This window comes from Theropithecus gelada, chromosome 5 (assembly GCF_003255815.1).
Source record: "Theropithecus gelada isolate Dixy chromosome 5, Tgel_1.0, whole genome shotgun sequence".
NCBI classification, from domain to species: Eukaryota; Metazoa; Chordata; class Mammalia; order Primates; family Cercopithecidae; genus Theropithecus; species Theropithecus gelada.
In genome coordinates this window covers 112,189,885-112,204,008 of record NC_037672.1, presented here as the reverse complement: position 1 = coordinate 112,204,008, position 14,124 = coordinate 112,189,885, and the positions used below count along the sequence as shown (strand labels likewise).

The 14,124-nt window shown below is 35.4% G+C and overlaps 1 protein-coding gene across 2 annotated transcripts in view; it reads right to left on the bottom strand.

Annotated features, from left to right (window-relative positions):
- UGT8 (UDP glycosyltransferase 8) overlaps positions 1-14,124 on the bottom strand; it is an 85,418-nt gene that overhangs the window by 11,080 nt on the left and 60,214 nt on the right. For both annotated transcript variants that reach the window (XM_025385461.1, XM_025385460.1), the window contains exons 3-4: positions 4,163-4,305; positions 2,566-2,642 (exon numbers count right to left, since the gene is read on the bottom strand). In XM_025385461.1, the coding sequence (XP_025241246.1) occupies positions 2,566-2,642; positions 4,163-4,305 (220 nt within the window). The remainder of the gene's footprint in view (positions 1-2,565; positions 2,643-4,162; positions 4,306-14,124) is intronic.

The following is a 14,124-nucleotide window of genomic DNA, read 5'->3' as shown; positions in this document are numbered from 1 at the left end:
CAACTTACAACAGTATTACTCTACAGAAGAGATTTTCCCAGAAATGTATTAAAATTGACACCACAGTAAACATGCATTTCAGATAAAGGATTCCTAAAGTGTAATTTCACTGATTCCTGTTCTACACCAATTAACATATTTGTTACATACATAATTGTCAGATTTTGATACATCAATTAAAAGCCATTTTTAGGTAGTTGAAATGTACATTACTATTTTTAACACAAACACTGCATGACTAACATATTTAAATGGCCAATAATTATTAGGAAGCCAATGAAAGCAAGAAATGCCAAATACCAGAGTGAAAACATAGACATCTACTTTCTGGCTACTCAAATGTTTATCAACGTTAAAGTCAAAAACACTTTTTTAAACAAATGTAAAGAAAGGCTGGATTCCAGAAGTCAATGAAGAGTTTGTCTGCTTCTCCAAAAAGAAATGTTATAATCACTATTTACAACATTCAAGTTCTATCAGCATTAGTATTTCACAATTTTAGGGTTTAATTTTACATTTATGTGCTCAATCATGTAGAGATAAACATTTATAATCATTTGTAAGACATGAGACATCACATAATGTCTAGTTGTTATAGGAATAAAAGAGATAATTTGTCAAAATTAATGTGGAAATTCAAAACTTAGATTTGTTCTCCTGGTAAATGGCCTACATTTCCATAAAAGAGATCAAAAGTTTGGCATAAGAGTTGTAAAAACAAAACAAAACAAAACAAAAAACATTGTACCTAAGATATATGTTATTGGCCAGAAAGAAATTATACCTAGCTGAAATGTTGATCTTTTAAAATATACATGTGCCAGGTACAAAATTACTGTATGTGGGAACCATGGTCTCAATGGTGCTCCCGGAGTTCTTCCATCCTGAAGTCCAGTGGAACCGGTTAGTCAGTGTCTATAGCCCTTACCCACAGGTGGCTTCTCTGACTCTTAGGTCCAACTAAAGGATCTGCCCTAGAAGTGGATTTCAATCTTTATTTTTAGCAAAGACCCCTCTCTTTGAACAAAACCAACCACCAAGCCCAACAGTAAAAAATAAAGCCGAGCTGCTGTGTAAAGAGGAAGAGCTGGCTACGAGGGGAGGGGAAAGACATTGATTTAGTTCCTACTTCTCATCCTGGAAGAATCTTTTGATCATAGTTAGAAGCTATTAGAGGACTTACAAGGATCGTACCTATTGTTAAAAACGATACTAATCTTGAAAAAGAGAGCTGACATTGAGAAGCCTAGAGCAGCTATGGACTTGAGGAGGGTGTTCAGGCATGGACCTTGTAGTAGAGCCTCACGGTCCAAAAAAAAAAAAAAAGAAAAAGAAAAACAAACAAACAAACATAAAACCCACACACAATAAAAGTTTAGATGTTCATACATAACAGTGTCACACTGTCGCACTGAGGTAGCTGATAGCCAGGTTATCTTATTTAAATTTCCTGCTTCTTTCTTATCTTCTAAGGAATCTAAGTCATAATAGTAAAGCCATTAAAGACTTAAAAATAAAAAAATACAAGTATCAAGAAAGGTAAATTGCCTTGTATTCTTTTTTCTTCAGTTTTAGCATTTATAGAATAGCATTATAATAAGCTAAATGAAAAGAAATTATATACATAAATAAAATTCTTTACTGGTTTTTAGTTATACAATTTAATTTGCTGCTTTTTAGGAGAATCACTATAGCTGTATTAAAATATAGTTTCGATGTCTTAAAAGTATAAGTTAAAATTAAAGCCACTTTTACATAACGTTAGGTGTATTATGGAAAAAATGGTGGTCAATATTTTCAAAATCAATCCCATTTTTATAATTTTTGTCATCAATAATATATTCAAGGATACTACGGCATTAACTTTTTCTAAAAATTTAATGAATAAAAATTTGCATTATTATTATCTGTGCTTGTTGAACACAGAGTTAAATTATCTAGATTCAAACACACTTAAAAGACATGCATATAATAATTACTATTTTAATTTTGAGAATCAGAATCCCCAAGATTAAATAATATAAAGTTCTTCAAAACTACCCAGTGATTTAGGACTAAACAGAGCAGATAATCTAATTAAAGTTAAAATAAATTGACTGTTCCTCTTGTCTTCCACTTCTTTTTGGTTTCAGACAAATGAATAACTTCTAATTTCTCTTGGTTCTCAGACCATCTGTAATAAATCTGTAACCTAAATCTATATTCTTATTGTTTTAACTGTTGTACTTTCACCTGATTACTCTAATTAGGTATAATCTTATTCACTACTAATTTATATAGTTTATTAAGTACATAGTTTCCAGATAATTAAAATTGGAGACTGGTCTAAAAATTTTAATATAGATGCCCAAATGTTTACATTTTACACACTCTTTTCTAGTAAATAAAGGTTTAAAATTTTGACCTCAAATTTAAGACTTGAAATACTGGATAAAAAACATACAACTCTAACATTTACTACACACATACCGTATGAACCTCTCAAGTAAAAAAAAAAAAAAAAAAATCACATTTATGTAATTAAAACCTAACAGCCAAGTAAGTAACCACAAATCATTTACTTACCAAGCAGGTCATTCTGTGGTAACCATTCTATGAGTTTAGTGTTGTTTCCTAGATTCTTTGGTTTGGGTCCTGAAAACCTAAAATGTACACCAGAAAATTAATCTTTTAAAAATCAAACCTTACTCATAGTATGTGCTCTCTGATTAAAGTATGAGATTTAAAATAAATGTTTGATGATCTTTTGTTGATATTCTTAAGAATGAAACCATGCTTTGGTAACAACAAATATTTGATTACGTTTCTTTTAAAAAACTTTTACTGGATGGAGGAAAAACAAGAAATAATTGGCTTACATAGAGATCTATTTTCCATTGGCTCCTCATACCTATACACATACAGAGATAGGGAAAAAAAAAAACAAAAAAACAACCAAATAAACCTACACTAGAAGTCATTCCCCACAAACAGTCAGAAGCTGGAACAAGAAGGGGCAGGGAGGGCTGCCACTGCTATGGCAGTCCATATCCCTAATCCTTAACAACCCAAGCCTGAGGGAAGGCACAAGTGTTGAAAGAAATCAGAACGTCCTCTTCTTTAGCTTCACCAGAAATAAAAGTTTTGTGAGGCAAAGCACATATTATTAGAGTGTTTTCTGCCTTATGTTAAAAGATAAAACATAAATATGCTTAACAACTAAGAGGGTGACAAAAGAGTCTGAACGGAGTAGACATAAACTGTCCTAAATGAAGCAGAAGTACTTTCTGGGGTTAAGCCTAATAGAGGAAACCCAATGGGACCGGATCTGAAGGGAAAAGTCCTGAAGAGTTAGAATAAAATAAATGTCACTGCATAGCTCAGCAGGGGGAGCTAACCCTTACTCATTTGTTATAAAGGGAAAATCTCTATTACTAAAAGCCTAATTGCAATGGCTTAAGGGGCACTTTCTTCTACTCATGGTAGTAACTATGGGACCAATGTTGTATCCCTAGAGTTCAACAGTGGTAGTATGTGCTCAATAAATACATGCTAAATAAAGTGTTCGTGTCTGAGTTTTCAACATTGGGTTGGAAATTCCAAAGACAGTCATGTGTTGGCAATGCCTTCCAAAAGAAGCTGTGGTCAATCTATGGTTCTGTCTTAAACTGTGTTAAATGGTAAGTGATTGTGTTTTTAAAGGTCAAGTTTGTTAAATAAAATAAATCAAAAATATATGTAAAGGAGACAAAGTGGGAGCCAAAAAGAGTCCATGGTATTTTAGGTATTTGTTAATCCATCATTTTCTTCCTCATTTCAAAACTGATTTGAAGGAGTATGTAAAAAAGCATGCAATTAAAACTAACTTTTAAAATCATAATAAATAATAAAAGAGTAAACGAGGGTGGAACTCTGAGGGAAACGTAAATATTCATCTGACACACGGAAAAGTCATTCTGAATAATATCTTCTTTCTGTCCTATAGGTGAGAGGTTTCTTTATCCATCATAGAGCCTTATGAATTAATCCCTAAATTTCAATATGCTAAGAAACAAATGAAAGTCAAGGGCATCTTGCTAATCTTGCCAGAGAAACAATGTGCTGTGCTTTACTGGGACCTGTGGGCTAAACAAGGAGATATTGAATGTCAATAACAAAGAAACAATCTACATTATTACCTTACCTCCAAATCACTTTTTGAGGCAATCTCCCCAGAGCTCCTGCAAGTTTGTTAGCAATGTCTTCTGAGAGATACTTGACACCAGCTCCAAAAGACACCAAGACAAAGCCATGTTCATTAGCACCATTTACCCATCTTTGGAGATCCTGTAAATCAAAACACGGCAGTAAGTTTTACGAAGACCAATCTAGTTTGTAATTGGTGTTATTAACAGCCCAGTTAAAAAAAGAAACTTTTAAAGTAATTTTCTTAAACAATTAGAAAGTAAAGGATATATTTTCTTCTAAATAACTGCTTTTGTTTACAACATTTCATCTGATAATGCTAACCGAAATGAGGACATATAAACCACAACAAAAATAACTTAAAAAATAAGTAGCTAAAGGCTTAAAATCTCAGAAAAAGGGCAAAAATTGGAAATGATGATACATGGTCAGAAAAAAATCTGTATGCAGACACAAGCAAAAGATGTGGATTAAACATATGAAAAATCAATCATACTGGCAAAAATTTGTTAATGCATCGTTTACAAATTTCTGCCAGTATGATTGATTTGCATTGAAAATCAAATCAGTTCATTTTAAGAAATACCACCCTTACTTCATTTTATTGTATAGGCACAAGCTTGTTTTTAATGATGTCATCCCTTTGAATAAATCCTTGCCAAAGACACCCAGCTTTAGTTTCCCATAGGAAAACTAATAGAGCCAGGGCTCGTTGAGGAACACATTAATTCCATTGTAAGAATGATACACTTGCTGTCTACTGATGAGTCCTATGCCAAGTCACGAAAGCAGAAGCCTGACCCATTCTGTGTTCATAATGTGCAGAGTGAGCTGCCACAGTTATACATCATAGACCCCGCAGGTCTCTCACTCAGGAAGAATGAGTTATTGCCATGGTTGTGTCAGCCATGCTTCTGCATTTCGCACCACTTTGTAGCATAACCTTATTTGTAGCTAAGGAGTACTGCACAATAAGAAGTATCATCACGGCCAGGCATGGTGGCTCACGCCTGTAATCCCAGCACTTTGGGAGGCCAAGGCAGGCGCATCACGAGGTCAGGAGATGGAGACAATCCTGGCTAACACGGTGAAACCCCATCTCTACTAAAAATAAAAACAAACAAACAAACAAACAAAAAATAGCTGGGCATGGTGGCAGGTGCCTGTAGTCCCAGCTACTGGGGAGGCTAAGGCAGGAGAACCAGGGAGGTGGAGCTTGCAGTGAGCCAAGATTGTGCCACTGCACTCCAGCCTGAGCGACAGAGTGAGATTCTGTCTCAAAAAAAAAAAAAAAAAAGCATCGTCACAATGGCATCACTGCACAGCTTAATTAATTATTTAATGGAACATTAAGCCTAAGTTTTCCTTCCTTTCCCTTTTCTATTCATTTTATCACCTAAAGAAATTTGTATTCTCTATTGTACTCAGCAAGTGATTGACCACATTTTATGTCCCCAAAAAATTAGCGAAGAATGTCACTGCATGACCCAGAGTGATGACAGAAAGGAGGTACATCCTTCTAGCTACTGAATGAGTAAAATAGTCTACAATTATTTGGTAGGGGGCCGGGCGCGGTGGCTCACGCCTGTAATCCCAGCACTTTGGGAGGCCGAGGCGGGCGGATCACAAGGTCAGGAGATCGAGACCACCGTGAAACCTCGTCTCTACTAAAAATACAAAAAATTAGCCGGGCGCGGTTGTGGGCGCCTGTAGTCCCAGCTACTCGGGAGGCTGAGGCAGGAGAATGGCGGGAACCCGGGAGGCGGAGCTTGCAGTGAGCTGAGATCCGGCCACTGCACTCCAGCCTGGGCGACAAAGCGAGACTCCGTCTCAAAAAAAAAAAAAAAAAATTATTTGGTAGGGAAGAAAATCTTACCAAAACATTGTATTTTCCAGGAAGCTCTATTTATAAATACAGATAATCCTTGACTTTATGATACTGTGAAAGCTATACTCCTTCAGTAGAGACTGTACTTCAAATTTTGAATTTTGATCTTTTCTAAGGCTGGTCATATGCCTGAACAGTGACAGTGAGCTGTAGCTCTTAGTAATGCAATCATGAGGGTGAATGGCCAACACACAACTGTGTACTGTCTTGGCAGATGATTTTGTCCAAGTGTAGGCTAATGGAAGTGTTCTGAGCACATTTAACGTAGGCTAGGCTATGACGTCGGTATGTTAGGTGTATTAAACACATTTTGACTTAAAATATTTTCAACTTATGATATCCGGACAGAATCCCACTGTAAGTCAAAGAACATATGTATATAAAAGAAATACAGACTATATCAATTTTGAATTAAAACTTTTATATTGTTACATTTACCAAGAATATGTAAGATGCTGAAAATTTAAGTGTTATCCATAGATTGAAAGTAATAAACAAGAGCAGAATGATTTAAAATTTTATGTACAGTCCTAAGCTAGATGTACTTAAAATCAATATAAATGCTACACAGTAAAATCGTATGAATACATACGGTATATGTAAGTACCAAATATAAGCCTTTACTGATATGTAAAATAGTAGAAAAATTTATGTTCATCATGTTTCCTTCAGGAAAAAAAACTCAATACTTTTAGAAGACAATATTCCACTTGGCTTAGAAGGAAGAGTGGGAACCAAGGTGACATGCAAACTCGTATTTCCTGAGTTGGAGGAAAAAGGCCAGAACAGAGACAGTGAACAACTGGATGCCTTACTGTCCCTCGATGTAACCCCTCCCCATGATTTCTAATCTTCAGCCTAAATTCACAGAACATTTGGTGTGATGGATGCTCTATGAGAACATTGAAGGGGCTGGGTTTTGGATTCAGTTGGCAAGCAGGTGATTCTGGAGTCATGAACAAATGCAAGAGCCAGATGTGGAAGCGATTTTAAATTTGCTGCTCACGGCAAAACTTTGAAATTGGAACTTCACGAAAAGTATACTGATATCTTCTGGTGGGTTGGGAGGCCTCAGGATATCTTAGCCATATATAAAAATACAGGAATTTTGGAATTTAAGACCCAGTTATAAAAGGCAAATTTGTTTAATAACAGCTCTTAGAAAACAAACTTCATGGTAAATGTGTTCAACACACACACACACACACACACACACACACACATACACACACACACACACACACACACACACACACACACACATAAATCCTAACTCCAGAAATGTAACATTTTTAGAAGTAAAAGTACTTCTGTTCCTGGTCAAATAACTTCTGCTCCTGGTCAAATACCAAATTTTAAAACTGGACTAAAGAATTCTTTTATAATAGCAACAAAATCCATAAAGACCTAAGAATAAACCTAACAGAAATATACCAAATATACATGAAGAAAACATGAAAACTTTACTAAAGGACAAAGAAGGAAGGAAACCTGAATAAATGGGGACAATGGAACATGATGACAGAGACAATCAGCTATCGACTGAAGAAAAAAATGCGAGGTTCTATCCCTCCTCTAGTAGCAGTCAAAGAGGGATTATAAGTTAAATTGGCTTATAATTTAAAAAAGACATTTTAAAAATCAACAAAATAATTAATAGTCTGACAGAAATATTTACAATACACATAATAAAGGACTAATACTAAAATAAAATAGGGGGAATGAAACCACAAACACCAGAAAACCAGAAAGCACCCAATTCACAGAAGAAAACTAAATGGTATAAACATTAAAAGAACCTTTGTTTCACATGACTAATCAGAGAAACAAATTCAAATTGTTTTCATATTGTCTATATAGTGCTCTGTCGATATGTAATATGTCATTAATATTTAATTCATTTTAAGGAATAGAACCTAGAATTTACCCTTTAAGTATTATTGTTTTGTAATTTTCTTGTAACTGTTTTTGTTTGTTTGCTGGAAGGATAAATGTCTTTTCTTAAATGGCCTCTGGGTTTACTGTTATTAGCAAGCCTTTTCCACTTCAAGATTATCTTTTAAATGGTCCATATTTTCTTTTCATAATTTTACAGTATAATTTCTTTAACGTTTTAATCTTTTAAACAATGAGCATTTATTTTGAAGGAAAGAATAACAATGACATCCATCTTTATTTTTAACCAAATTGTTAGCCAGTCTTCTCAACATTAGTTATTTAATATCTCATCATCTCAATTATTTGAAATGCCACCCTCACAGTCTGTTTCTGAATTCTATTCTGTTCCAATGATCTATCCATCTCTGTGCCAGTGCCAAGAATTTTATTTTACATTTTTATATTTGGAATGTTAGATTTTATTACTTTTCATTTTGGGGATTCTGTTAGTTACTCTTATACTTAGTATATTTTTTAAGGACTCATCTTTTTTGTTAACTCATCAATGATCATTTACTACCAGTACCACTACTTCTTAAGTTATGAATATTTGTGTATAAGGTACAGAATAAGCCTTCCATTTCACTCAATACAGGAATTTAGAAATTGCATCATCTTTTACAGTAGGCCAGCACTGCATGCACGTTTCTCCACTAGATGGCAGGACAGGAAAGGAGCAATGTCTGGGCTCAACCTGCTTACATGCCCAAACCCCGACTACCTATATGGGTATAGGGGAACCTACACCAAGGGGAAAAAGTGACATTTTCAAATTGAAAAGAAAATGATCACAATAAGGGACCAAATACTGAACCGGAAATCAGCAACACTCACAGGCGCTCTCCTCGCTACATTAGAATGAATAATTCCATTCCTATGCAACTTGAGTAACAGATGTCTACCTATACTTAGCTATAAAGTCTATGTTTTTGAAAAGACAACCTCACAATAAAAATAATCATTTTATCTTCTTGTAGGATTAAGTCATCTGTTTTAAGTCTTTTATGGGAAAAGTTAGCATAATAAGGAAATATAGATTAATATACATTCTATTCCCCATAATCAGATGCTATATGTTAAGTATTTGCATTTATTTTAATGATCATGATCTGGATAGACACTGATTTGTTTCTAGTATTGCCAGATTTCTTATCCTAGAGTAATTATATACCAAATGCCTTGACTGGACCACAGGAAGAATGAAGCAGTGAGGGGTGTGTTGTCCTCCCATGTCCCTTCATGTGGTGCTGTCCAGCATAAGCCGGTAAAACAGCCTAGCTCTGTGAGGCTGGAAACGGGGCAGAATAGAAGCTAAGCAACGTACCAGAGTGAGACTCGGGGAGCAACTACTCCCAAAATATAAAATTTTCATTATTTTCAGGTAATGTTTTGATATTAGGGACATCAAAGAATGGAAGATGGTGAAAAAATATTCAAAGAAGTGGAAAGTAAGATCTTGAAACTTTTAGAGAAGACAATCATTGGGTAATGCCTTCTTAAAAATATACTCTGTAATCCCAGCACTTTGGGAGGCCGAGACGGGCGGATCACGAGGTCAGGAGATCGAAACCATTCTGGCTAATACGGTGAAACCCCGTCTCTACTAAAAAATACAGAAAACTAGCCAGGCGAGGTGGCAGGCGCCTGTAGTCCCAGCTACTCGGGAAGCTGAGGCAGGAAAATGGCGTAAACCCAGGAGGCGGAGTTTGCAGTGAACTGAAATCTGGCCACTGCACTCCAGCCTGGGCAACAGAACCAGACTCTGCCCCCCCTCCCCCAAAAAAATATATATATGTGTGTGTGTGTGTGTGTGTGTATATATATACACACTCATCCCCCTATCCAAAAATAAACAAAAATTTTTTACTCATTGTGGTCAATGTAAAACATATCCCAATGCAAGAAAATCATAAGTAGCTTCTTAAAAATGAGCTTCAGAAACAATGCAAGAATAATTACAAGTTGAACGGTGCAAGCCCACCTCCATCCTTGCTATCCTGGATTATGAGGACATCAGAGTCTTTCAGACCTCTAGAGAGGATAACAGGTCTGAGGTGTGGGGACACACCAGGCTGTCATGTTTGCACTCCAGATCTCTCCTGATACCAGCCTGCAACCCAAACCCACTCCTTTCTCTCCCCCAAGAATGGGAGCCTTGAGAAGGGGCCAGCACAGTGGAGAAACCTATAACACTGCATCCTTTGTTGGCCCCATCCATTCTGAGGAAAAGAATGCCTGGACTGTGAGAGAATCCTACACAGAGATGATAATGGGAGATGGGGGGGGGGGGGGGGGTGTTGGAGTTCCTTTTCTTATTCTCAACACCAACATCAATAGGCCTCTTTTCCCATTTAATGTTTCTGATATAAAGAATGTTCTGCTTTAGTCAGGTGGGTTGCAAAGAATTTCATTCTGCTAAATTTAGTAGGTAAAATGATAGTGAACATTTTGATATAAAATGCTTTTTAAAAAAATCTTGGGATATCAAATGTGATCTCTGACTACTGCTAATATAGGTAACCAAGATTAAACAAAACAAAACAAAAAGCACTTACAATATAAAGGTCACCATTCAAAATAAAAATGCACCAATCATTGTTTTCTCTGATTTGTTTGGCAAGAGGCTTGCTTCAAACCCCAATTCCACAATTTGCTGTATGATCTTAATTATGCCACCTGTTCTCTCTGAGGCCCAGCTTCCTCATCTCTAAAGATACTTACGATACTTTACAAGGACACTGCAGAGATTAAATGAGATTAAATATATAAAAGTGCTTTGTCAACTAAAAATTATGCTGTTCTTTTCCCTGGCCATGATATCTGATAAGTAATACACAGATTATGGACTGAAATGATAAACACATTGAGAAAAGGAAAAAAAAGTTCATTTTGCAACAAGATATTTTTTCTCAGTTATATTTGTTCACTATGTTTTAGATTTTTCAGAATAAAGCTGTTTAAAATACATAAATAAGAAGTAGTACAAAAAGTGTTTACATGCAGCATCAAATATAGTTTTCCGTTTTTCAGAAAACTCAAATGATTTCCCAGATCATCTAGAAGGGTATAAACTACAATTATCCTACAAAAGTGATAAAGATCAATGTCAAGGCAATGGTTCTATTTTTTAAATCTCAAAAGATCCCTTTAACGCAGTGAAAATTCAGGAGAATGAAATAAGCAACCAGAAGGGTGTATTCATTTCCACTGAGATTCTGCAGTATCGGTTTTTCTTCATTGTGAGCTTGATTAATTTTGCCAGTACAGTTACAATTAAAATAAGTAAGCAAAATTTGAAACCCTGAGTTGACTTTGAAAAGCTAAATTTTCAAGGTTCTTAAGACCTTCAAGGAGCTGAACACAAGCAGCAGGGACATCCTGAGGATATGATGATGGCAAGGTACTGAGGAAATATGGAAAGTAACCATGAGATAGAAAAAAAAAAGACAGAAATAATAAACGGAGGTGAAACTCTCACCAGAAAAAAAAAAAAAAAATCACTACAGAAATGACATCTAAATCTTTCTTATGTTACAAAAGAAAACTGATGAATGGACTCGGAAACCCACCTAATTTGCTGGGTCACTATTTGATAAATGATTATTTGATAGCCATGACCAGCTGCTATGTGCCATATCTGACACTTGGGACATATCAAAACATAAATAAACAAATGTTCTGTCTTCAGAGAGTTTATATTTTTTAATGAGTCCATACCTAAAGTAAGTAGATATGGGAAAATGAAGAGCAGATAAAGTATTGAAACCTGGCCTCACACTCATCAGGTACCAATATTTTATCTACTCTTCATTCCCCCAAATGCAGCCTGCCATTGGGTACCTGAAACTTCCCCCGCCCCAGCACATCAGAATTATTTACCAAGATCGCAACAAAGTATCTCCTCTATTGTTCTCCCCTGTGTGACCTGTTCTTTCAACAGGGCACCTACCACACTTGTAGCATGTGAGTTTATGCACAAGACTTTTGTTCTCCTAGGTGTGAGATGTAGTAGATGCTCAACACTTATTTCTTTTAATAAATCAAGAAAGCTAACAGTAATCTAAATCTTTGAAAGGATAAACAATAAGTACACTGCTTTATTTTGCTGTTCAGTTAATTGGATACATAACACTGTCTTTTCCCTAGAAATTAAAACAATTGAGCACTTTAAAGAAATGTCTCCTTTTAAAAATCAAGCTTAGCTACTAAATTATGTGACCTACATAAACAAAAGAAAGGTAGACTTGCTAGCTAATCTGTCTGCCTTCCTTCTTTCCAGAAAAAAAAAGCAAAAAGAAAACAACCAACATTTTTTTCATGATAATCAGTATTACGCCATAAAGACAGAGATTGATGAGAAATATTTACATAGCTTCCAATTCTGATTACCAAGATAAAATCAGTAATGTGACAGTGAAGAAGTCTTGTACGTAACGCCTTAATCAAATGATCAAAGTGGACATCATCAATAACGAAGCAAATCAAAATCATGTACCAGCTAATCAGATGCCATATGCAGAATATAGCACCCCTTCTGTGATATTCCTGTAAGGATGCATAACCTGAATCCAACTACGAGGAACATATGATAAACCCAAATTGAGGGACATTCTATACAACAGGCCGATATCCTTCAACAACATCACAATAATGAGAATCAAAGAAACACTGAATAAATGTTCAAGAAGAAGGAGCCTAAAGACACATAGCAAATAAAAGCCACAGATAATTCTAAACTGGATCCTTTCCTTATTAAGGACATTATTAGGGGATCTTACAAAATTTCATTGAGGTGTAAGACTTAGATGGTAGTAATATATCATTGTTCATTTCCTTATTTTGATGGTTTGTATTGCGATTATGTAGAAAAATGTCCTCAAGTGCACAAAATGTATATCAATGTTTTGGAGGGTGACAGGGTATCATATAGAAATCTTATTGTCAGATGGTTCTGCTGAAAAAGAACTTTGAACTGAGTTTGCAAATTTCCTGTAGACTTAATATTGTTTTAAAAATAATGTATTGGGGGATTGTTATATTACAAAAGAAAAATTAAATAAAAAGAATACAGCTTTCAATTTAACAATTCCACATGAGAAACATGGTTTACTATCAACAAGCATTACCATCAAGTAACAAATGCCACCACCTAGAATAAGCCCCTGGAATCAATAACCTTTGTTTCAAAACAACTTATGTGGACTTCCTTTTGTCTTTAAAAGCTTCCCCTTACTTCAGACCCCTCAGATGCATCCATGGTCTGCAACAGCATGCATATCCAGCATTGCAGACCCTTGCTATTTCCAAATAAACTGTTTTAGAGAAAAAACACACAAAACAAACAAAAACAAATATCCCAGGATTCTGGATGATGCAAACTAAATAAATAAAAGTTTATTGTGGAAAAATCTAGATAATAGATTAATTTTTATTTTTAAATTTAAACTTCCCTCCATCAATTTCAGCATCTGGATAACATAATGAGCTGCAAGTTACTTCAAACAAACAAACAAACAAACAAACAAAAAACCTAGATACCGGGAATTGGTAAGTGGTCTATTTGGTAAAAACAACGTAGGGAAATATAAATTATTAGTCATACTTGAAAATTATAAAGCCATAGAAAAAGACATAGGAATTATATTATGTGTCAGACTGTATGTTCCCATGAACAGCTAAAGTAGTATTTCCAGTCCCACATGTGCTTTCAGAATGTCCCCATCAAGAGGTGCTATGTCCACACTGTATAAACTTGGGCAGCTAAGCCTTGGTTGACTCACAACTTCTCTGTTCAATTGATTACAGAAGAAATAATCCTATGTGACTTCTTAGGTTAGATCATAACAAAAGATACACTTGACATCTACTTCTCTCTCTTGCAACACTCACCTTTCCTTTCCAACCACCATGCTATATCAGTAAAGAAAGCAACATGAAGACAAGAGTAGGTGTTACAACTAATAGCTCAACTAAGGTCTCAGCCAACAGCTAATCTTAACTGCCAAACATGAGAATGAACAAGCCTCAGGATGATTCCAGCCTCTAGCTCTCAAATGTTCTAGCTGATTCCCCAGACAGTATAGAGCACGGAAAAGTAGTTCCTGCTATTCTGTCTGAATTCCTCACCTCTAGTA